Genomic DNA, 24261 nt, shown 5'->3' on the forward strand with positions numbered 1-24261 from the left:
GGCAAAGGAGACAACAAGAGCAAAGCCAGTTCCCTCAAGTTCTCCGTTGTTTTTTCTAAGCAGCTGCAAGAGATGAAAACAAGATGTTTTATTGCTTGAAGTAGCCGGGGTTGTTAAACATGTAGCATTCTAAAATGAAATGTGACCCCTTTTCAGAGCCACTTATAGTCAAAGGTATGTTTTTAAAAATAAAAAAAACACACGAGGGGAAAAAAAAAAGTCATTCAGGACCAAAGGTTTGTTTCAGGCTGACAGAAACAGAAGTGCCCATTTTTCATGTAAATTATTTTTTGAAGTCATAATCGCTGCTTCAAGTCCAACTATCCCTGTATGTAAAGGCTCTTCTCCACATACATATTTTCTTGAGGGGAGGAAAAAAGAAAAAAAAAAAGCTTATCCCCACAAAGGAGTATGAAATAAATTGCTTTACTGAAGGTTAATAATATCCTGTCGCTGTGGTAAAAGACTCAATTACAAAACCTTCAGAAGAGCTCCCAAGGAACCCATCTGCCTGCAGTGACAGAGGCTTAAAACAGCCAAAATACAGAGAAAGGCTAAGCACTACCCAAAAGAAAGGGAAAAAGGGGGGTAGGAAAGAGTGAGGGGAGTAAAAAAAAACCAAAACAAACAAGCTGGAAACTGGACACTCAAGGTTATAAAGAAAAAAAACACCATGATTCCTCCCTACACACACAATTCTCTATAATCTCAGCAAGAATTATGGCCTGGGGAGACCAGCACTAATTTTAGTATCAGATTTATTATGCAGGAGGGAGCAGGAATCAGTGAGGCCTGGCTCCCTCTCCTAATAGGCAGAACTAGAGCACGCTCGGGGAAAGCTCTGCTGAAGAACAGCTTAGGCCTAGTGAAAACAAAGCCCACAGGAATCCCCCGAAGCACAACGAGCTGTGTTCTTAGGAGTCCCAGTAAAATGCAATGGATGCCAAAGCACATGATTTACAGCTCCCAGCATATGAATGGGGGAAGAACAAAGTGGGAAGGCATGACGGTCCAGTCATTAGGGCCCTAGGCTCAACTCCCTGCTCTGCTTCTCGTGTGACCTTGGGCAAGTCACTGTGTCTACACTGTGTTGCAAACCTGGGTCTCCAGGTCCTGGGCTTGTGGACTCGGAGGTCCACGCCCACACTTCAGCCTCCACACCGCATCATACACAGGGCTGGCAGTTGCTGGAGCCAGGTCTCACAACAATGCCAGTATGTCCTCACTACGCTAACTCAGGTCCACAGATTGAGCTGCGTCCACACTGCAAAGTGACAAAGCTTGGACCAGACTTTCAGTGGGATTCGGACTCCAATCAACCAACCCCACCCTCCGCCCAGTAGGATCCTGAGTCCTCAGTGCTTGCTGACCCAAGCCAGACTGGTGGGGTGTGGACAGAAGGAGGGCTGGGGCTCAAGGCTTAGGATGCTGTATAATCATATTGTAATGGCCCTCACTCAGGGTCTGGTTGGAGAGTGTGGCCTAGTGGTCATGATCACAACCCCTAACTGCCAATGAGATTGCGGTGGGGGAGCCTGGGCCCTCCCTCTCCACCAGACTCTGATCCAGGGCCCTTTGGGCTACCAGTGGTCTGGCAACCAAAGCTGCTTAAGGCTCTTCTCCCTGGGCCACTTCCTCTCATCCTCCCCCCAGGTCAGCTTAGTCCAAGGCTTTCCCCCTGTTGGGGAAGTCCAAACCAAATAAGAGGGGGTTACCAATGTCCAGGCTCCACAGGTGGGGGAGGGAGGGATACTTCCATCTCTGCACTGGGTCTTCTCTTCCCTCAGGGAGGGCCCCTTTAGGCACCTGTGTCATAGCCTTTACGCTTCCCTCTTCTCTGGGCTGCAGGTCTGCTTACCTCCAGTTCTGCCACCCAAATGAGCTAATTCCGTCTTTTAATTCCTCCAGCAGAAAGAGCATTTGCTGTAGGTGTGGCATGGCAGGGCGGGGCAGGCTGAGCCTAAAATAATCCCTTAACCCTTTGTTGCCCATTGTGGGGTTTATACACCCCATCACCCATACCTTCACTCTGCCTCAATTGCCAATCTGTAACGGGGAGGATAACACCATTACCTCATCTAACTTACAGGGGCGTTGTGAGGATAAATACATTAAAAGGTTGTGAGGTGCTCAGAACTACAGTAATAGTGGCCATAAAAATATTATTTTTACAGGTAAGTAATCAGAGACAGAGATTGTGACATATCCCAAGGTTCTAGGAATAAAACCTAAGAGTCTTGACTCCTGTAACCTGCCTCTAACAGCTGGCTTGCTATAAAACGATATGCTGCATGCTACAAAGCAGACAAGAGACTTCCTTAGTTCACATGTTTACCTGAAGCATGTGCTAAACACCATGTCTCATTAAGGCTACGTCTTCACTATCTGCCGTATCGGCAGGTAGCAATCGATCTCTCGGGGATCGAAATATGGCATCTCATCTAGATGCCATATATCGATCCCCGAACGCGCTCCTGTCGACTCTGGAACTCCACTGGAGCAAACGGCGGTAGCAGAGTCGACAGGGGGAGCAGCAGACGTCGATCCCGCGCCATGAGGACAGTAGGTAAGTCGATGTAAGATACTTTGACTTCAGCTGCGCTATTCACGTAGCTGAAGTTGCGTATCTTAGATCGATTCCCCCTCCAGGGTAGACCAGCCCTAAGGCTTTAGCTCACTATGCCTCTCTTGCCCTTCTCCCCACACCCCCAAAATTTAAGAACTTCTAAGTGCTGCTTTGTATTCTTCATTGTCTTCATTTGCTCTGATCACATTACTATCAAAAGGCCAGTTTTATGATAGCCTGGTGCACTGAGCCGGCATCAGGTGGGTCTGCTCTACAGAACCAGTTTCTTTGGGCATTCATGAATCTTGTCCTTTGAGCATGTTTCTGTAAGTGAAACATTTTAGCTTTTGGCATGCCTCTCCCCCATTACTTCTCTTCTTCCCTGTCCCCAGTCTAAATGCTGCAGGCATCATTCTTAAGCAGATTCAAATGCAGACCGAAACCTGGCATGTTAGGAAATGCCATTTTTAACAAGCTAGTATTAGAAACAAACATTCTGCAGAGGTTTTGCACCAACAAGGAATCTCATTGATCTCTCAGCTCCCCACCAGCCCCACTGAGACAATTTGAAGGCAATCCTTAGCAGGAAGTTCATGTCTTTTTGTGGAGAATGAAGCAAAGTTATCTACAAACACTCAACAAAAAGGCAAAGATACACCACAGCGATCATCACACTACCAGTGTGTCTGCTTCTCAGACCCTTTTGACCAAAAAGTCCCAGAACACACACACACACACACACACCTGAGCAATCTCAGAGGTACATGATTAATAGACAGGGAAATGACAAAGTGGCAATTAAGGGTTTGGAATCACCCTTTTCCAAAAATGAGAAATATTTTGGCCACGTTTCATGTGAGAATCTCAAAAGTATTTGGCAAGCACTGAACTTCTAGGCCTGACTAAACAGACACCTCTGTGCCTCCAGTTTTCCCCATCTGTGAAAGGGGGGAGGTAACCACCACCTCTCTCACTCGCGCACACAGAGATGAAGAGTACGATTTTAAAAAACCACCCTAAGGAACTTAAATGCTTTTGTCTCAGAGGTAACACTGGAGTTGTAATGCAAGACCAAGCCCTGGTTATACCTACAGTTTCCATCATTGTGGAGAATTACATATCCAAAAAAACTTTCCCAGGGCAGACAAGGTCTAAAAGTCTTCTGAAAAAAATAGGCGCGAGTTTCGAGCCCAAGACCACCACAAGAGAGAGACTTAAATACACATCTAGGCAAAACCTGTACTGAGAGTTCCACTGGTGCAAGACCAGCACAAAGTTGCATGCAGGCACCTTTTCAGTGTACAGGCAAGATATTCCAACCATCAGCTAGTACAGAGTATTTTAGACCTTTAACCCTGCCAGGCACCAGGAAGAACTCATGCATACAGCCAACAAGCTTCCTCCACACACAGGAGCATGTTTTATCTGTTTAATCCACACTAGTGGCCAAACCATGCAAGCTAAGACTTGCTCTAGTCTCTGTTCCACTTCAAGGAGTGCTTGGTGTGCATACATCTGCCTGGATTCCAGTGATCCCCAGTTCTAGAGACTGGAAGACAAACAGATGCTGTTGGCCCTCTTCTCATTTGAAATAAACTTAAAACATTTCACGGAAATGAAGGGAGACACACCCACAACAGCAGAAAAATTGCACCTGCCAAAGATACTTAAGAACATTACGAAAGAGCAAAATTTCCTTTGATCATCTCTGCATAAGATGTTTACCCTGTAAACCAAGTTCCTTGAATTGTGAATAGGACCCAATAAGGTTACTTTTTTCCACAGGAACACATATATTTTGCTTTGCCATCATTTTGTAATTATTTGCCTAGTTATTTTTACATAAAGTTCTATACATGTTCTCTGCAGTATCAGGTACTCAGATACTACAGCGAGAGAGGCCATAAAAGTATCTAAAATAGATTAATTACAGACATAAACTGTGATTAAGTTCCCATAAAGTCTTAGGTTCTTTAGCATTAAAGCCTTTGGATGGGTAACCGCTCATTGATTTTTGTTTTATTAAAGCATTTTTTTGAATAGACATAAGATTGAGAGGGAAAAGAAAATAACTGCTGGGGACACCTGTTCAACTGAGATTCAGAGATCTAAGCTGACTTTTAATTAATTGTAACTCCAATGTAATCAAAGTCACATTCACAAAACTTTGGAGGAATCTTTGCTATGGAGGACTTTCAGCTAGCCTTCTACTTCATGTGAGAATTAATGGCATTGATGATTGGCCAAAGAAAAAAATCCATTATACAAGAAGATGACAACTGCTCCTTAGTAAATAACTTGCTGGGCTCAATGTGCCACTGTAGTAACCTCCTGCTTTGATCACAGTTCATGAAACTAATTGAGTCAGGAATTAAAAACATACAAATACCATGGCAAGAAAATCTCTCACTCCCTTCCACCATCACAGCCCGTCCACCCACCAGAATCTTGGACTGACTATGCCAGGAAATCCCCACTCTGATACCTAAAAGGAAAACTAGGACAAACAACTATGATTTAATCGGTCTTCAGTGCTCCGTGCATCAAGACACCCAAACTCAGGCGGGCTAGGGGATACCCCTGGTTTGCATAAAACAAAACAGACTACAGCCACCCTCCCCTACAGCATGTGGAGACGACAAGACACCATACAGTGAAAGTGGTGCGCTCCTGCTGGACAAGGCTGGATTCCAGAAGTTGGCCTATGGGGGGAGAAGGCCCCGTGTGGCACACACCTCAGTTCCATAGGGGCAGAGCATGGTCAGAAAACCCATTACCCTACTCCTTTCCATCTCTCTAATGCTCACCTTAGGGTTCATCTACACTGCAGTCACACTGTAGACATACACAAGATAGCTTTAATCTAGCTAGCTCCAGTACCAGAGCAGTAAGGGGCTTCATGGACTTCTGTACAAGCTTGCCAGAACCCTAGATAATTGCCTATGCAGAAGACCCAGCTGCTGTGGCTTCACTGCTCTAGTACCCAAACTAACCAGGTTACAGCTAGCACAGACATGTCTACAGCTACCCCATGACATCAGTGTAGACATTACCCCCCCACCGTGGTTACTCAGGTGGGGGACTGGATTTGTCCCCACATCACAATGCTCTACTTGAGTTATTCTCTCCCTATTCTTCCAGTTCATCTGGTGCAAACCCGTCTCCCCAGTCTCTGCACTAGCTTGTAAGTACCATGTGACAAGCATTAGCCATAACTCATACCACAAACTACCTTTCACACTGCTCTGGTCTACCCTACCCTTATCTAATTCCCCCCCCCCCACGTCTCACTGCCGCTGCAGCTGTTCAGAAACCCAGTCGTACCACCAAACTCACTTAGCCCAACACAACACCGGCAATAGCTTTGGCCTGAAGCATCATTATTATTTTTTTTTAAACTGCGTATTTCAATCAATTCAGTCCCTGGCATATTAGTAACGATAGAAATGGCTTAAACTTGGCGCAGTTTTCTTTCATGCATTTCCTGTCCCTTGCTCATGGACACAGGATCTCCCCATACGTATGGCCTATATCAAACATACAATACAGAAAAAAGCAGAGCAGGCTAAGCACTGAACTGGCATTCGACTGACCAGAGTTCTAGTCTCAGCTACGCCATGTGACCCTGAGCAAGACACTCAGGCTTAGATCCTCAAAGGTATTTAGAATACCCTAACTGCCTCCATGCCTGTTTCCCCTCCAATCTTTTGCTTTTGGGACAGGGATGGTCTCTTACTATGTGTCCTTATGATACAACAGGGCCTGATCTCAGCTAGGACCTCCATATGCTACTGTAATATAGTGAAATAGAACTTTCCTCCCCATTGAGTGCTAAGCCCTCTACAGAATTCCAGGGTTTAGACATATGCAAAATTCATGTTCCTCAGCAGACAGTGCAGCTGATATCCACAAACCCACAAAAGAGCTTTTCACTGAGTACGACTTGCATGGTATAAAACTTTCAATTCCACCTTCAGTTTTATTTTGTTTTTCCCTTCCTTTCCCAGCTTCACCATGTATGTAGCGTAGTGAGGGGCTTTGGAGTATCTGCTATGCCCAGCCCCAGAAGTGGTGGCATTTCATTGACAAGAGAAGCATTTCTTCTATTCATCTGCAACACTTTGGAATCCTCCTGCATGAGATGTGCTATATCAATGTAGGATAATAATATCAGCGTACTATTGTTACGTACCACAGATTCAGAGTGGAGGAGAGACAAGTGGTTCAGAACACGCCCATGCTCAAAAGGCAAGCTGCATGCTGGTATACTGTGCCTGAGAAGGGCTTATTCTCACAAGAGCTTTCAATTCTTTAAGCAAGTGCAACAGAAAAAACTGCTAATGACATGTTCCCCACCACCACCCTCTCCAGCACTGGCCTAGTCCACTAGGCTGACCAATGAAAAAAAAATTTGCTGTTGCTAAGGGTATCAAACTGAGAAGCTTTTTCACCAAAGCAGGCCCTGGACACAATCTCTAACTCACAACACAGGGTTGAGACATCCACAGACAGAGTGAAAGCTCAGCTTGGTTGGTTTCTTTTAACCTCTTTGCACAATTATACATGATCTGAAATTGTCCTTCAGGAAGTTTACGAAAAACTAAATCTTTATACAGCAATTGTTACAAAGTCTCCTAGTAGTTCTCCATTTAAGAGGCATTCTGTTTGCTCCAGCATTTAAAGAGCTGAAAAATCTGTCAGGCCTTTTAGTTTGGATAAGGAATTGGGATTTTCAGAGCATCTTTTTGTTTCATGTCCCTCATCCTCCTTCCTGATCAAAATTGACCCATGGAACAAATTCAAGCTAAGACAGGTAGTGGGGATATAAAATATAGATGGGAAAATGCCTATTGATTTTGTGACAAAGGGCTTGTCTACATCAGAAAGTTGCAGCGCTGGTGAGGGAGTTACAGCGCTGCAACTTAGGAGGTGTACACATCTGCAGGGCACCACCAGCGCTGCAACTCCCTGTTTGCAGCGCTGGCCGTACTCCCGTTTTGTCTCGGGTGTAGAAGATCCAGCGCTGGTAATCAAGTATAGACACTTACCAGCGCTTTTCTTGACCTCCGTGGAATAAGCAGGTATCCCAGCATACCTGAGGAAGCCTCTGGTAATCAAACTGGTCTCCTTCCCCAGCTTGCTCTCGCGTTCCCCGAACCCCGAGCAAGCAGGTCTCCTTCCCTGAGGTTTGCTGGGTGGTTCCAGGAACGCGAGAGCAAACCGCGGCGAAGCTGGTCTCCTTCCCCGGTTTGCTCTCGCGTTCCCCGAACAAGCAGGTCTCCTTCCCTGCGGTTTGCAGGGTGGTTTGGGGAACGCGAGAGCAAACCGCGGCGAAGCTGGTCTCCTTTCCCAGTTTGCTCTCTCGTTCCCCGAACCCCCGAGCAAGCAGGTCTCCTTCCCTGCGGTTTGCAGGGTGGTTCGGGGAACGCGAGAGCAAACTGCGGCGAAGCTGGTCTCCTTCCCCGGTTTGCTCTCGCGTTCCCCGAACAAGCAGGTCTCCTTCCCCGCGGTTTGCAGGGTGGTTCGGGGAACGCGAGAGCAAACCGCGGCGAAGCTGGTCTCCTTCCCCGGTTTGCTCTCGCGTTCCCCGAACAAGCAGGTCTCCTTCCCTGCGGTTTGCAGGGTGGTTCGGGGAACGCGAGAGCAAACCGCGGCGAAGCTGGTCTCCTTTCCCGGTTTGCTCTCGCGTTCCCCGAACCCCCCTTGAAGCCGCCCAACAGCGCTGCAGTGTGGCCACATCTAACACCACTTGCAGCGCTGGTTGCTGTAAGTGTGGCCACTCTGCAGCGCTGGCCCTATACAGCTGTACTAATACAGCTGTAACAACCAGCGCTGCAAAATTTTAGATGTAGACATGGCCTAAAGCTTTTGAAGCAGGCAGGGAATCTTATTAGCAAGTCTAAGAGGGGGCAACTGAAGGGAGTTGTCCAAGATTCAATCAACCAGAAGCCCTAGGTAAAGAACGGAAACTTTTCTATCAATACACATGGATCTGACTCACAAAGCCAGGATCCATACCAAAACTCTGCCCAAGTTCTGTGGCATTTGGATCCAGGGGTGGAAATGAGGTCAGTCCCATCTTTGATCATTCACACACGGAGAAAAACAAACCCAGAAGCCTTCACAACTTTAAATCATGGGAACCACTTAATTCACTAGGTATTAGTCTCTGCTGCCCCCACGCCACTTCCCCTCCCACCTGCTTGGTCCCCTCATTACCGTCACTCAGCATCAGTTTTTGCTACAGTAGTTTTCTTGGACCTTTGCCCCTTCAGTCAGCTGGAAGCCTCTTCTCTATTGTACACAAGAGTCTTTGGGAAATTAATGCAAGTCTTTGCTTGGGGGATGGAGAGGATAGAAACATTCTAGCTCTGTTATTCCACCCCTTCCTTCCCCTCTATCCCTGCCGACACAAACTTAACCCACCATCCTGCAAACACAGACTTACATTTAACTTTATGCCCTGCATTTTATGGGACTATTCAGAGACTGTAAAGCTAAGCATGCGCACAAATCTTCGCAGGGTCAGGGCCGTGCTTTGTAATTAGTTTACAAAGCCTGGTCTTAAATAAAAATTAAAGCTACTGGATTGCAACAATACAGCCGCGTGTAGATCTCTAGGAAAGCCCAACACCACAGAGCAGGATAGGAGTGATTCAGTACATTCTTGAAACTTTCTCTACAATCAAGAAAAATAAAGGCAGCACTTCAGGCAATGAAGAACCCAGGAGAGAGGGGAAGCAGTGAAATCCCAGCGTTTGAACTGAATTTATCAATATTGCATATTGATTGGATTAAAGGGACATGGTCTACTTGATAATTTGTACTGCAGTAGGACCTTAGAGACCTCAGTCAGGCTGGGGCTAGGCATTGTACAAACATTAGTAACATAATAGTCCCTGCCCCAAACAGCTTACATTCTCAAACTCCAATCCCTGCAAACAAGCGAAGCATGTGTCTCATTTCAACCACAGGAACAGTCCCACTGAAGTCAACGGAACTACCCAAGCGATTAAAGCGTGCTGCCTGTCACGCTGACCGCTATTGTTTCATTGTTTCCTTAAACTCCCCCATCTGCCTGTATCCATTTCTTGTCTCACACTTAGATTGGAAGCCCTGTTGGGCAGGGACCATTTCTTAGTTCTGTGTTTGTACAGGATTTAGCACAATGGGATGTATCTGCAGGACTGGACGCTAAAAGAGAGCCTGGTCAATTATTTAAAAAAATTAAAAGGAGCATCAGATATCACCATGTACCCCTGCATCAGACTGCCAGTGTTTGCAGTTTTACACCACTACTCCCCCCCTCCCCATTTAAATAAATCTCTCTCTCTGGGTGAGACCCACAGAAAACAAGTGAAACAAATCACAACTTTACAAGAGAAGTCATGAAACTGACTATACACAAAGTACTGTCAACTGCACAAAGTAATCTTCTACTCCCTGTTCCAGGCTCGCCAGTTCAACAAATCCATTTAAGAGTGCTCTTTAAATCCACCCCGATTCAGCAAAGCACTTATGCACGTGCTTAACAGATTTAAATGGGACTTATGCATGTGCTCAATTTCTTTACTAAACAGGGACAGACTTATGATTTAGGGCCCTAGCAATCTTAGTAGTTACTTGTAACAACAGCAGGTAAACCATTTTCAGATAGAAGTGTGATTTTCTAAGCTGATGGGCTCTGGGTAAGTGTCTTCCCTCCCCGTACTACAAGATCCAGAATGCCTTCCTACTTAAAAACAATAAAGCTGAAACACAGTAACATCATAAATAAATAAATAAATAAAAGGAACTGAAAGGGCATCTAGGTATACATTAATGAGGCAAAGAGCTTGTTTTTTTCCCCTTCAATATATACCTCATTATGCTTTTTCAATAACTTTCCTCTTTTAAAAAAAAAAGTCAAATTTCCCTAATGTCTTGGATTTCATAACATTTGGGAGAAAATCACCGGAGTCGACAGCCAAAAAAAAAAAATCCATTACATTAACTGGCCTGTCACTGGCAGTGACAAATAAATGAATTTGATGGTTATAGATCAGTTATTACTGGATCCAGCTCCAGGCTGAAAAAAGGCTGAAAACTTTGCAGACACCACATACTCAATTTGGAGACAGAGTGAAACATGACAGGGTATTGGCTACCTTGCTCCTCTTCACCTCTCCTTCCTCCGCACCCTGTCCCCAACTTACCCTCACCAAAGATTGGTGCAGGGAAAAAAGTGCCTTGGAATTAACAATGGGGGAGTGGGGAGATATAGAAAAGGGCAGGAAAGGAATAAGCCCACCAAAAAGGAACCCAATTCAGTCATCTCCAACTGGTTAGCAGCAAGTGAAAGGGAACATAATACATTGTCACCATCACTGCAACTAGGAGCCCTAGGCATGGACTTCATTGTGTTAGGTGCTGTACAAACAGATCAAAAAGCCAGTCCCTGCTCCCAAGAGCTGACAGTCTAAACAAACACAAAAGACATCCCTAGACAGTGCTAACAGGGAGACATCTATTATACCCAAATTCACAACAGTCTCTGGGTATTATAGACCATTGAAGTGTTTTAATTTGAAAAGAAATGTTTAGTTCTCAAAACAAAAAAAGCCCAGCTCAAAAATACTACCCTTGTAAAGCCCAGGACATTTTGCCAAATATAAAGCTACAACATGCACTGCTCGATTTCTTTTTCCCTCTGGTTGAAAAAATTAAAGAGCGTGGCTGATGCTGCATCCTGGGTGGGTCATCGGCAGCTGAATTTGAACCTGGAACTTCTAGATCTTAAACCGTGAGCCTCAACTGCCAGAGCTAAAAGATCTAGATCCATCAGGCAAGGCTGTAGCAGGCTCATCTACCACTGTATGTGGCCCAGCTGTCAACAGGGGGAGACAGGGCACAACTCTTGGTGGGCAAGGGCTACGCCGGGGTGGGAGAACTACGGCCCATGGACGGGATCCAGCCCACCAGCCATTTTAATTGGTCTCGAGCTCTCAGCTGGGTAGCGAGGTCTGAGGCTGGCCCCACTCAGGCACTCAGCCGGGGAGCAGGGTGAGGGAAGGCTCTCGGAAGCAGCGGCATGGCTTCTCTCCGGCTCCTATGCATAAGGGCAGCCAGAGGGCTCCACCCCACAGCTGCCCCTGCCCCAAGTGCTGCCCCCACAGCTCCCATTGGCCGGCAACTGCAGCTGCCTGGCTATGCCTCCATGTAGGAGCTGGAGAAGGGACATCTGCTTCCGGGAGCCACTTGAGGTAAGGCACCCCCCGGAGCCTGCACCCCTGAGCCTCTCTCTGGCCCCAACCCTGTGTCTCAGCCCTAATCTCTCTCCTGTCCTCTGAACCCCTCAATCCCAACCCAGAACATCCTCCTAGACCTCAAACCCTTCAGCCCCAGCCCAGAGCCCGCACTCCCAGCTGGAGCCTGCAACCATTTCCTGCACACCAACCCCCTGCCCCAGCCCTGAACTCCTCATCCCCAGACCCACCCTACTGCTCGCACCCCCAGTCAGAGCCCTCTTCCCTCCCACACAGCCTACTCCTCTGCCCCAGCCTGGAGCCCCCTCCCACACCCTGAACTCCTAACGGCAACAACCACCAAATGCTTGGCTCTCATAACGCCACTGGAAGGTGAATGCTCTGTAAGAAAACAGACCATCTGGCTTGGATTTACACAGCTGTCCAAGGGACTTGGACATCTGATTTCCATTAAAATTAAAGGGAAGTAGGCATCCAAACCCCCTAGACAGCTTTGACAATCTAGCCTGTATATTTATTCTGGAAGGACTTGCTCCCTCCTTAAGGCTTTGCAATAACTATTAAATATATTAGAGTGTAATAATATGATCCAAATGAAAGGGAAGGCTACAAAATTCTGCTTTTCAATCAGAAGCGAGGGGTGCGTGTGTTTGATTGCACACTTACGTTCCACATGCCCAGACAGCAATCTGCCTGCTTATTTGGCTAGATGGGAGACTACCTACTCACACAGAACCCTACATGCCCATTTGCATGTGGAAATTCAAAGCAAGAAATGAGCTGACAATCTGTCCACTGACTAGCATCTGAGTTTGAAATAACGCACTGTCAGGTTACTTTTAATAAAGAAACGTTTATACTCAACGCTCTCTTAAAAGCTTGAAATGAGACATGCTTCCCTGGCGCATCCAGACAAACACACAAAATCCTCTCCAGTCAAAATCTTTTCACTGTTTTGCGACTGAAACTGTCATCTGGGATGATGTGTCCAGGTCATATGTGGACGGCATTATTTAATTTGAAATACAATCCTGAAAATGTAATGACCGCCACTCTGGGTTGACAACGGGTGCAGAACCCAGGATATTCAGCACCAAGAGCGTAGGCCTCTACCATTTGAACTCAAGGAGTAACTCCACTAGCTGGCCGCAACAGTAGGCTTGTCCTTTGTGTAGACCATCTACTGGAGAAAAACAACACTTTTAGGTCAGCAGGTTACACTCAATAGTGTTTTGATATGTAATCTTCCCTCTGGCAAGTGCTCCAATCTACCCCACCTGCTAGGACTATTCACAACAAGCAGCACTGGACCCTGATATTAATTGTACACACACACACACACACACACTTTTCCTGTTTATGAATAGTACAGAGGACAGAGATTTTATTCGGATAAATAGGCATTTGGATAACCAAGAGGGTGTCAAACATGCTCTGCCTTTCCATCAGAAACAGCTGGACTTCACTGCTATCACTATCCATAACAGTAGTATGCAGTAACAGCAAGGCAACAGACTCCCTAGCACCCAGGCTCCTCCTGCAGCTGCTCAGCTCGGTGAACGCTCCAGCCCTGGCTCTTGCAGGCTGCCCGGGGATCACAGAGGCCCTGCTGAAAAGGGAGCTGGGCACCTCAGTGCTACAGTCCCCAGGGCACTCAGGGGGCCACTGCAGCAGCCAGAGCCTGAAATATGATGCCGAACAGACCAAGAGGTAAGGTGTGAGCAGGGGATGTGCATGCAGGCAACTGGGCACAGGTATCAGGGAATTGCATGCTGAGAGCTGGTCAAGATTGCAAACTGGGGGGTGGGTTCACAAAGGGAATTGTTTTGTGGGCAGGTCTGTCAGGGAACAAGGAAGAGATTCGGATAACGAGGAGGTTGGGATAATCTGGTTTCGATAAAACAGGAACATGTACATCTAAAAAAAACCCTCAACCGTTAGTGTCTTTATTGTTAATACCGGGAATGGAAGAATTTGGTCTTTTTTCTCCTGTGTACATATTGTTTTCTTTTTAAAAGATTTTCAGGTTAGTAATGCTATAAATGCTCCACTATTGCAACATTCCTTTCAGAAGCTGGAAGTTACTCAGAATTTTTACCAGGTAACAGCAGCAACTGCAAGATGGTATATGTATATTTCCTCCATCTCAGCGTTAGCCATATTGGATAGACTCAACAAGTTTTAAACCCCTGCAGTACAATTTCTTAAAACAATGGTTGCAGCTTGCCCTAGCCTTCACAAGAAGAGTAGGATTACACATTATGGTATAATCCATTAGAGGCAAATGCCTAGAGATCTGCTACGGTCATTCTACAAAAGAGGGGAAGAATTTTCAGCTGTTACAGCCTGCCACTTCTTGCTTCATCACTGAGGTGTCAAATCCTGAAGACACAGGTAAGGGAGCCCAAAGGAAAGTGTGTTATCACAACCCTGTTTGAAAGATAGCAATTGGGCTTCTCTAAACATTTGTTTGATTGGATCATCACAAGGGGAGGGAAAAAAAGACTTTTAAAAAATAATTTGTAGACGCGAAAATAATTTACGTGCAGAAATAAGGTAAGTATGTGAACTGGCAAAGGGTTGCACATAATCCTAATGTTACCATAGTCCATCTCTCTGCTGACAGAACGTAAACAGTAAATTCACTCTGTAAACAGTCCAACATGCCACCTCTGAAGGTTGGCTCTGCAGGTAAAAAGGCCTACTGAGAGAGGAGTGAGGAAAGCACTGCTACATGCTACTTATGACTGAGAACGGGGAACATTTCAAGTACCCAGCTTCCACCAATATATTTCAACAACAATCATTTTAGAGTGCAAGAAGCATCTGTTTCCAAAAAGAATTAATATGATACTAAACATAACAGGAAGATGAACTACTGAGAAAAAAAAATCACAAAAAGATAAACATTTCATTAATGTCATTAATCTCTATGGACTCAAGCATCAACTAGTTAATTAGATTGAAGTACAGTTGCATTTTAACACTGAACATTTACTGCTCAACTGGGATAGGTGAACTGCTAAATTCTAAAGCCTTAATTCAACAGCTAATTTTAAAAAACAGGTCAAAACAGGTTTTTATTTGTAAGACATATTAAAGAATATTATGACAGCACTAATATTAAATCTGTTCTTTATTACAACTAATTTACTATGTTTCCTTCCAATTTTAAGCCCTTTTTTAAGAAGAACTAAAAAATACAACCTGCTAAACAAAAATTTGAATCCATTATTAAAAAGGTCTCAATAAAAATCAGGACTAGACGTAGGCAAAATATCAGTGTTTCTCAAACTGGGGTCGCCACTTGTGCAAGGAAAACCCCCAGCGGGACGGACCGGTTTGTTTACATGTCCCATCCGCAGGTCCGGCCGATCGCGGCTCCTACTGGCTGCGGTTCGCTGCTCCAGGCCAATGGGGGCTGCTGGAAGCGGCAAACAGTAAGCCTCTTGGCCCATGCCACTTCCAGCAGCCCCCATTGGCCCGGAGCAGCGAACCGGGGCCAGTGGGAGCCACAATCGGCCGGATCTGCGGACGGGGCAGGTAAACAAACTGGTCCAGCCTGCCAGTGGTTTTCCCTACACAAGCGGTGACGCCAGTTTGAGAAACACTGCAAAATAAGCTTATCTTTCCATACATGGTGGCTTCATGCTGAGTGGAAGCCTACATATGTGCCATCATTTGTCCCATAACTTAGAGATGTTTATGATCAAGAAAAAAGGCTTTTTTTTTTTTTTTAAATCCACTTAGCAAGGATGACCTGATTTTGCATTCAGATCTTTAATATGGAAGAATATTTTTGGCAACAATCAAAAATTAACTCACTCAGATCCATAATGCTCATTTGTCGCTGTTTTGAGAGGAAGTCTTACGGGAAAGTTTATCATCATTACAAGCTTTTGCAAACAATACGGAAAGTACAGACAGCTTTAGTAACAGAAGACAATTAGAAATTGAAAGATGCTTTAAAAAAAGTTCAGGGGAAACATATTACGAGGCAAGACTACCTTCATAACTTAATTTCAAGACTAGTTAGGACTTCTGTAGCTTTAAGGAATGTACTGTGTGAAACACAACACTACTCCAACAACATAATTCCAAAGCTATCAAACCCTACATAACACAAAACTCTTTGCTTAGTACAGAAACAAGCCAGCCCCCTCTTTTGTCACTAATTAACATTAGCTACATCTTAAGAAAGTAAGAGCCCTCAAAGAAAGGTTTAAGTACATTTGTTTAGTTTTAATTTCTGCATGTAAATTTTTTTTTAAATTGCTATTTCTCCTCTTGCTATATGCCCAAAGTTGTTAAGTTACAGAGTTTTTTCTGGATGTGTGCTTTATACAGTATATAATGTTATAACTTCATGCACTATTAAACTGCTTGCTCTCATGAGGAATTATGTTCAATAAAAATATTAAGTTCAACTTGTTTAGGCAGTCTCTCCCCATCCAGTTTCAACCACTATTCGCTTCTTGCCTGTGTCTACAACTTCCTATTCTCTTCTCTACACACACACACACACACACCTTAATGAAGGGGCAATACCATAACAGAATACAGAAGCAATCCAGGTTGATTTTAATATATATTACTGTTGTATAACAGTTGAATTAAGTTTTTGCAGTGGAGACAAAGCAAAAAAAAAAAAAGAGAAAAGTTAACTGTAGAAACTCTCTTTCAGACTCAGACTTCTAAAGTTGAGTTAACTGACTGCACACTGGAACTTGAAAAACCGTGGTTAGCAAAAGCGGTAGATCAGTTCTAAATATTAAGAACTGTTTCAATTCCACAAACAGGTCCTCCAGCACCAAGAGTACCAAGATATATTTCAGAGATAGCATGCAGATCAAAGCTTCTCTGCACATGGCTCTAGTGTCTGTCCCAACATGGAAACTGACTACATTATAACAAAGTATGCCCTAAAAGGAGCAGGTCACTTATCCAATAAGACTAGTAGGATAAAAAGACTTAAAGCTCTTTGTTCATCTTCTTGAAAAGGCATACCCCATGCCTATAAAAGTTCAGAGCCTCAGACCACTCAAGAACTCGCTACCCATCACTTAATAGTGCCCAAAGACATCTCAAAAGTTATATAAAAGAAATCTCGCAAAGCATGAGGGCAGAGATTTATTCTCCAACCATCAAAGTCAAGGAGTTCAAAGTTCAGCCTGAAATGAGCAAGAAACCCTGCACTTAAACCAAACACTCTTCATAAATACTCTAGCAAGATACGGTACAAAATACTGTAACAATTGTAAGTAACGCAGCAATGCTCTCCCATTAGGATGAGGAAAAGCTAAGACTCCTTGAGACTGGCACAAATGACTGGGACTCCATAAGGAGATAGTTAAACTGGAGACGTAATATCGCACAAAGTAGCTCTCCTGTAGTTTCACAGCCATATGCTGATACCCTTAAGACGCCATGCGCTCCAGCTTTAAAAGCTTTCATTGCCAATTCCCTGTTTGAAACCTGAACTGCCTGGCAACAATGACTCTCTGTGTGCCTAAAATCCTATTATTGATCCTCCTACTTACCTTAGGCTGTGCTCGTCGGGGAAATGCAACTTTAGGGTCAATCTGAGGGAAAAGAAAGGGGAAAATCAACACATTAATTTTTTTAAACCATTGAATTATAAATCCCTCATTTCTCAGGCTTAAAATTCAGCACACTGGAGCAACTCAGGAGCTAACAGACTACGGTCAGATTTAGAGTGGGACTGAATTGATCTCATCTGTAAGTGATCTATAGTGAATCCTATACCATAACTTACATGGTACACAAGATGCTCTGTACTATTTTTTGGGCTGGTGCCTCTCCAACAAGAGCTGGATGTTAAATATTACTGGCATATTCTGTAGATTTGTATAGGGATGGACTCCATTTTGGATCACAATCTTAATCTGCAAGTTTGTTCAAAAAGAAAACATCCCCCCAAAATAAAAAGATACAAAACACTGATCCAAATGATTTACTTTTAAAGTATTAGAACTATCTTGTTAAAACAACTGCACAGATTACTTTTTATAATTGAATTCCTAACTGATTTGCTTTATAGTTGCCATGAAAGGACACAGGTGGGTAATTAAAAAAAAAATGAAAAAGAAAAAAAAAATCCATGAATGGTCCCAAAAAAAAACCAAAAAAAAAACAAAAAACCATGAGTGCTAAACCTAGAAGAAACCACATTCTTAAAAGATTTATGCAGACTTTCTATGAAGGAGCTAACTAAAGTAATCTTAAAAGGAAAGCTGACCGCTACAGAAATAACAAACAAACAAACAACAACAAAAAACCAACACCTTGTTTCATCCCTTGATATCTTATTTTTAGATGCAGGATGGATTTACTCTCTGTTTGACTTCATAAGTTAAAAAAAAAGCATGTCCCCAGTTCTCTGACAATTTTAAAGCAACTTAAAAATGAGACAGCTTTAAATTACAACTGTTTCCTGCCATTCAAGGTGTTAAACCCAAAAATACACATCACCAGATTCATGGCTTGTTTTAAACATAATGCTTCAAACTGCTATCTTTAAAGAAAAAAAACACTAATGAAAGGTCTATATGCTGTTGAATTTCCTCCTCTCCTTTCAGCAGCATTTGCTCATAAGCACATCCTTAATAAAAAGTTTTGAAAAATGGATGATTTAAAGGGAAAAACCATGTGTATAACTGCAGTAACATTTAATAGCTTCCAGTGTTACTTTTTTTTATATCAAATTTAAATCCTGGCTTTGTTAAAGGATATTTTGAAATAGAAACTATTTTAAGGGAATATTAATTTAAGATTATTTTGTGGATGAGGAATTGAAGTTTTTTAAACTAATGCTACAAGGAGATGTTGTTCATGGTGATGTCTCTGACAGGTAACCCACCAGGTCACTCTGTGTATCCGTAGTTTTATTCAGCTAAAACGTCAAAATTGTGAATGGTACAATCATTTAATACTCAATTGATAAATAAATTTGTCTGTTTTATATAGAAGCGTTTTTTTCTTCTTAACATATACCTGAGAAATGAGTGATTACGTGCCACTTTATTGTTCAAAAAATATTAAAAAGTCAAATCCTTTATCTAGAAAGCTAACCTTTTTCACAGAGATTATTATCTACAAATATATTCAGCACTGACTAGGTACTTGTCTACCAGGGAAATACAACAGGTGTGGATTTTTCATTGAGATACCTGAAGGCAGAAACAACTATGCACATTTCTGTATCAGCCTCCAAAGTTATATTGTTTGCTTTTAAAAACAAGTTATCAAAAAGAGAAAGATAATTAAAAAGACTCCAATCACACCACAATGGCATTATTGTAAAGTTTGGCACAGGCAAAAAGTTGCATCAGACATCAAATTCTGAAGCATAATATTCAGTTTACAGAGGCCAGTTCTCAAAGCAAAGGGTCTTTACACCACAATGAAAATATTAGGTTCAAATAACTTAATTTTTCTCATTGGAAAACTTTTGATTAAATGTCATTAGTGTGTTTAAGGGAACACACAATCAGCATGGCAAATCCGTACCTTTTGCACATCCCTGTCAACTATTGAAACAACCAGCAAAACAAAGCAAAAACTTCTACCAAAAAAAAATGTTAGTTAGATACAATTCTACTTACTGTATCTACAAGTCCTCTAGGAAATGACTATAATACTATTTCTGATATGAATGGACATTACCTAAACAAAGCTTTTAACGTAACTGTAAACAAGAGCGCCGTTTCCATGCCAATACCCAACCGATCTGATCTGCCTCCTGTGCTGAACGTTGAAACAGAGTCAAATGCTATGTTAAACTAAAGAACAGTTACTATCATATGTCTACAAATAAATGGCTAAGTGAGAACTTGGTTGGTTTTACTTTTTGATATACGCTGTTGTTGTCATGGGTGGGTTCTGTTTGTTTAAGTAGAATCAATCACTGCAGCATAATCAAATCTGATTTAAGTTTATTTTTGTCTATTTCTTTGCCCTTCCCCTGTCCATGAGCAAATTAAATACATTCCAGTGATTGAACTGTGATGTAGGGCTAACGGAAGGAGATAAAAAAATCATCAATAATAATTTTGGGGGAGCTTCTAGGTTACTGGGGGGGGGTTAATCAAGTTCAAGAAATTTTGCCTGTCTTATCTTTTATCTAAACTTATTCTTTTTGTTAAAAAAATTTATATTGAATACAGTTGTACAGCAGAAATCTGATGGGAGTTTAATCTCAGAGTTCAGTTGAATCAGTTATCTTGCCATATCTGATTAAACCTAAAATCAAATTATTAAGGAATGTGAAAGCATGAGCTGCGTGTTCAGACAAGCCCAGCAGAATTTGCTGGGCAAATTAAAACACAACATTCCACCTGCTTCTGTAGGGTTATTTTTTAAAATGTAAGTTTAAAAAAAAATGAAAATATCATGCACTCATGTCGGGTTCAGTTCTTCTGTTCTTTATTTAGCTATATTCATCACAAAATAAGTCTTAACAGCATTAAAACATAATCCCACCAACCATCAATGCTCATGTTGAAAGAAAACATTTAAGATCCAAAACATGTACTGTAAAAGACAGTTACGAATAACAAAAACACTTGGCACATTTAGCAGATGTTCTGCCAGGCAGTTAAACCAAAAAGATTCTTCCCTTCCTAAAATTCTGTCCCTTTCAGACAGCACTATACCAAAAGCAATAATGACCTTTACTAGTGTCCTTTTTTCTAAGTTTGCTGAGGCTTATAATTGAAACAAAGTAACAAGCCCCAAACTCCACTTTTTGGCATGGCACTGAAAGAAGAATTAAAACCAGGGCCTATCTGCATAAACACTAAATGTCCACTGCCAGATCCAATAATGAAAATGCAATATGTGGGGCAAATCATTTTATGTAAAAAAAAAAAAATAGCAAAAAATAACAAATTGGCTGAATCTCTTGAGCATTTTCCTGCATGATCCACTGGGGACTTATTACAATGAAAAGCTTTGCAAAAATATCTATTGTTTGTGCTTCTTCCAAAGAGCCCAAAAGTTTTACCACATAAACTTGTAAGTCTCACAACACCCTCCTCCCACTCCCTCCAAAAAAACTATTCTGAGAGAGGTGAGATTGGAAGAACTTCAGAAATGTGTGTTATTCAAGTGTAAATCATCAACTTCTAGGATAAAATGTAAAAAATAAAGAAAAAAAAAATTCCTACCAAGAGTGGCCTCTATTTTACTTATGCACCTCTACTCCCTCCTCTCCCCCAAAAAAATGTTAGTTTTTCACTCTATGATATTGTTAATTTCACTGTGAGGCTGGAAAATCATAATCTGGATTTGTAGTTATAGTAAACAAAAGTTTTTTTTTTTAAAAGTGATAGCTTTTCACAGTTAAAAGTGAAATCTGAAAAATGATCAGAATGAAAATCTAGCTCAGGGACGGTTTTATGTTGAGTTTAAACAAAAAAACTGCAGCTCCAGCAAACCAAACAAAAAGGACACTGTCCCTTTAAATAAGCCTGTCACAGTCATAACATTGCAGGAAATAAAAGACACATTAAAACAACAACGCACATCACATACCGTCTTGGAATCTAATTCATGATGGGGCTGAGCTAATACTTTATCTACACTTGCCGGATCAGCAAACGTAACGAAACCGAAGCCTCTGAAATGAGACAAAGAACAAGGTGGAGGGGGAAGGAACATAAGAGCTAGACCAAAAAAAAAAAAAAAAGCCTAATAAAAATAAAGAACAGTTTCTTCCTTTCCCCCTCTGCCCACTTCCCCTGAAAAACATCTCAGGTTCAGGAGGGAGGAGATAATCTAGGTCTCTCCAATCCCACCTCCCCTTCACCTTTCAACCCCCTCTTCATGCTTTGTTTTATACTGGAGCACACAGGACTGGGGTGTTGAGATCACTGTTTTAGAGAGAGAGGGGAAACCAAAGATACTTAAAAAAACAAAACACACACAACTGTCTGCGAAGTACACAGCAAAAATAGGTATATGTGTGTTCTATTTCGAGTACTCCATAATTAATCAAAAGATGAAAGGGCAATTAAAATGACAGTGCAAAAAGGGGGGAAATCATATAAACAGGTCACAATCAATAGTCTTCAGCATTTTGTTTAGGGGATGGGAAAGTTTATAAAAACATCATTTTCAACTAAAAAGGTACAGACATATTCCTAGGTACTTCTGCACAGACAATACACACACACACACACACACACACACACAACTTTAAAACTTTGATTGTAAAACAAATTAAATTAAAAAGAGGAGGAGGATTTACCTGGAACGTTTTGTGGTAGGGTCCCTCATGACCATACATTCTCTAATTTCTCCAAATTTGCTAAAATAGTCTCTAAGGCTATCTGGAGAGAGAGAGAGAGAGAGAGGGAGGAGAGAAGAGAAATAAAAGCAAATGCAATTCTGATCACTCAAGGAGTTTTAATTTGTGGTGGGATGGATGGGGGGGTGTTTTGCGTTTCTTTTTAAAGGCGCGCGCGCACACACAATTTAAGGTCGAATAGAGGACTCGACAAAGGCTTTGCTATTTGAGGGGGAAAGAATACAGATCTACAACCTTGCTCAGGAGAAGTGTGTGTGTTGTGGGGGAGGACCCCAACGGGGAGAGGTAACTGCACTGGGATAACAAAGAGCAATCAAGCAGCCAGGGGTGAGGGTGGTGGGCCCCCCCACACACACACCCTGTCCCTTACCTGGTGAGGTTTGCCAGCTCAGGCCTCCAATAAACATTTTACTGGAAGAAGAAAACAGAACAGAGTTAAGCACAGATGTCAGATCGGCCATTTTGACGTGTAACTTACAAAAGCTGAAAGGAAGAGAGAGTGAGGGAGCGCGTCGGGGGGAAGAGAGGAGGTGGGGAAGAAGGGAGGAGAGGAGGGGGGCAGTTCAGTGCAACCCACCCAAGGTGAGCAACTCAGGGACACGGGGGCACCGCATGGCTCTGCCTTCGGGGCTCTCTCTTATTCCTCCCCCCTCCCCGGCCAAGGAAAGCATATCAAGTGGGAATGGGGGGCAGGGGAGGTAAACTTACCCAGGGTCGTGTTGGGAGTCGTTTGGGCTTCCAGAGGTAGCTTGGCTCCCATCTGCCTCCATGTCTGCAAAAACCCACAGTGATCCTGAGCAGCGCAGAGCGAAAGCCCCCGAAGAAACCCCCACCACCCTCCCCCCGTTTTTTTCTTCTTCTCCTACCAGAGAATATTACTGGAGAGAGGAGCCGGGGAAGCAGCCAGATCCGTCACACGTGGGATCAGCTTAGCTCAGCTCCTTCCCTCCTCCCCCCCCATCTACCATCCTCTCCTCCCTCCATCTCCTGCTCCCTCCTCCTCCTCTTCCCTCCCTCCCTCCCCCGAACGCACGTGGGGCGGAGTTCTAGAACGTAATGTAACCCATTCGGAGGACGTCATCAGTCTCAGCACTGCCCCTCTTCCCTCCCCACAACTGCTCTCACACTCTTTGACCGTGACCTGGATCTTTCAGCTGCCTCTTCGCAGGGCTGGAGGGAAGGCTGCTAACCGCGCTCGGCTGTAGGCATGGTCCATCTCTGCCTGGGAGCCGGCTGCCTGCAAAGCAGAGGGGGAGAAATACAGGAGTAGCAGCTGCCATCGTCTTGAAGTCTACAATAAATAAGAACAACCTTCCAGCTAAAGCAACCGGTCTTCGAGCCTTTGCTATCAGAGTGACACCCCCCCCCCCAATGATGCAAGGGTGTCCAGTTTGAGACATTTTAAAAGAAGGGGATAGTCCACACACACCCAAATGACAAATAAGATTTATAAATAGCTTACTGTAACAAGATCTTCCAAAGCAAGTGTCCCTGTCTTTGCATCAATTCATGCAGCACCTAGCACAATGGGTCTGGATTCTGACAGCTAATGAAATAGAAACAACACGTCATCATCATCTTTGTCACTTTAAATTACTCCCCGAAGGCCTAATGTTGGAGTCTGTTCTCAGTCAAAATCTCCATCTGCTACAGTGCCAGTTTTGCTTGCGGCTGCAAGATCAGACCCCCCCCTCCCCAAAATGAGGGAGGAGACATGGATGCCAGCATCACCCTTTCTATTCCCTCCTTTAACAAGGAATTTTACTGGCCTGAAGGAAATAATTGGGTGAGGAGGGGGATACTTCACTTAAAAAGAAAAAAAAGTTTGTGACCTGTTAAAATAAATTAGATTTAATTGTCAAGTGAGATGTCAATCAGAACACGTAGTGCCGAACATGTGTATGCAACCTACAGCCCCAGTCTGTTCACGGTGCCAACCTTAAGCACGTGTGTGTTTGCAGAATCAGGGTCTTCCTATTAAACACACACACACACACACACACCCACACACTTTCTAACTTCTTTAAAGCAGGACTCTGCATGGAATTCACAAATCCAAAGGAAGCATCATCCAGTGATTAAATCACAAGGCTGGAAGTCTGGAGGTCTGGGTTCTTTTC

The 24261-nt window shown here is 43.3% G+C and overlaps 1 protein-coding gene across 16 annotated transcripts in view; it reads right to left on the reverse strand.

The window, feature by feature from the left end:
- The window catches only part of MSI2 (musashi RNA binding protein 2), a 388040-nt gene extending 364897 nt beyond the window's left edge, over window positions 1–23143 (reverse strand). For 15 of the 16 annotated variants that reach the window (XM_030536749.1, XM_030536747.1, XM_030536743.1 and 12 more), the window contains exons 1-5: window positions 22850–22999; window positions 22512–22552; window positions 22082–22163; window positions 21367–21451; window positions 17352–17393 (exon numbers count right to left, since the gene is read on the reverse strand). In XM_030536749.1, the coding sequence (XP_030392609.1) occupies window positions 17352–17393; window positions 21367–21451; window positions 22082–22163; window positions 22512–22552; window positions 22850–22911 (312 nt within the window). In that variant the 5' untranslated portion in view covers window positions 22912–22999. The other variant, XM_030536737.1, reaches the window with a different exon arrangement.
- Between the last annotated feature and the right edge of the window lie 1118 nt (window positions 23144–24261).

This window comes from Gopherus evgoodei, chromosome 17, assembly GCF_007399415.2.
Source record: "Gopherus evgoodei ecotype Sinaloan lineage chromosome 17, rGopEvg1_v1.p, whole genome shotgun sequence".
Lineage (NCBI taxonomy): Eukaryota > Metazoa > Chordata > Testudines > Testudinidae > Gopherus > Gopherus evgoodei.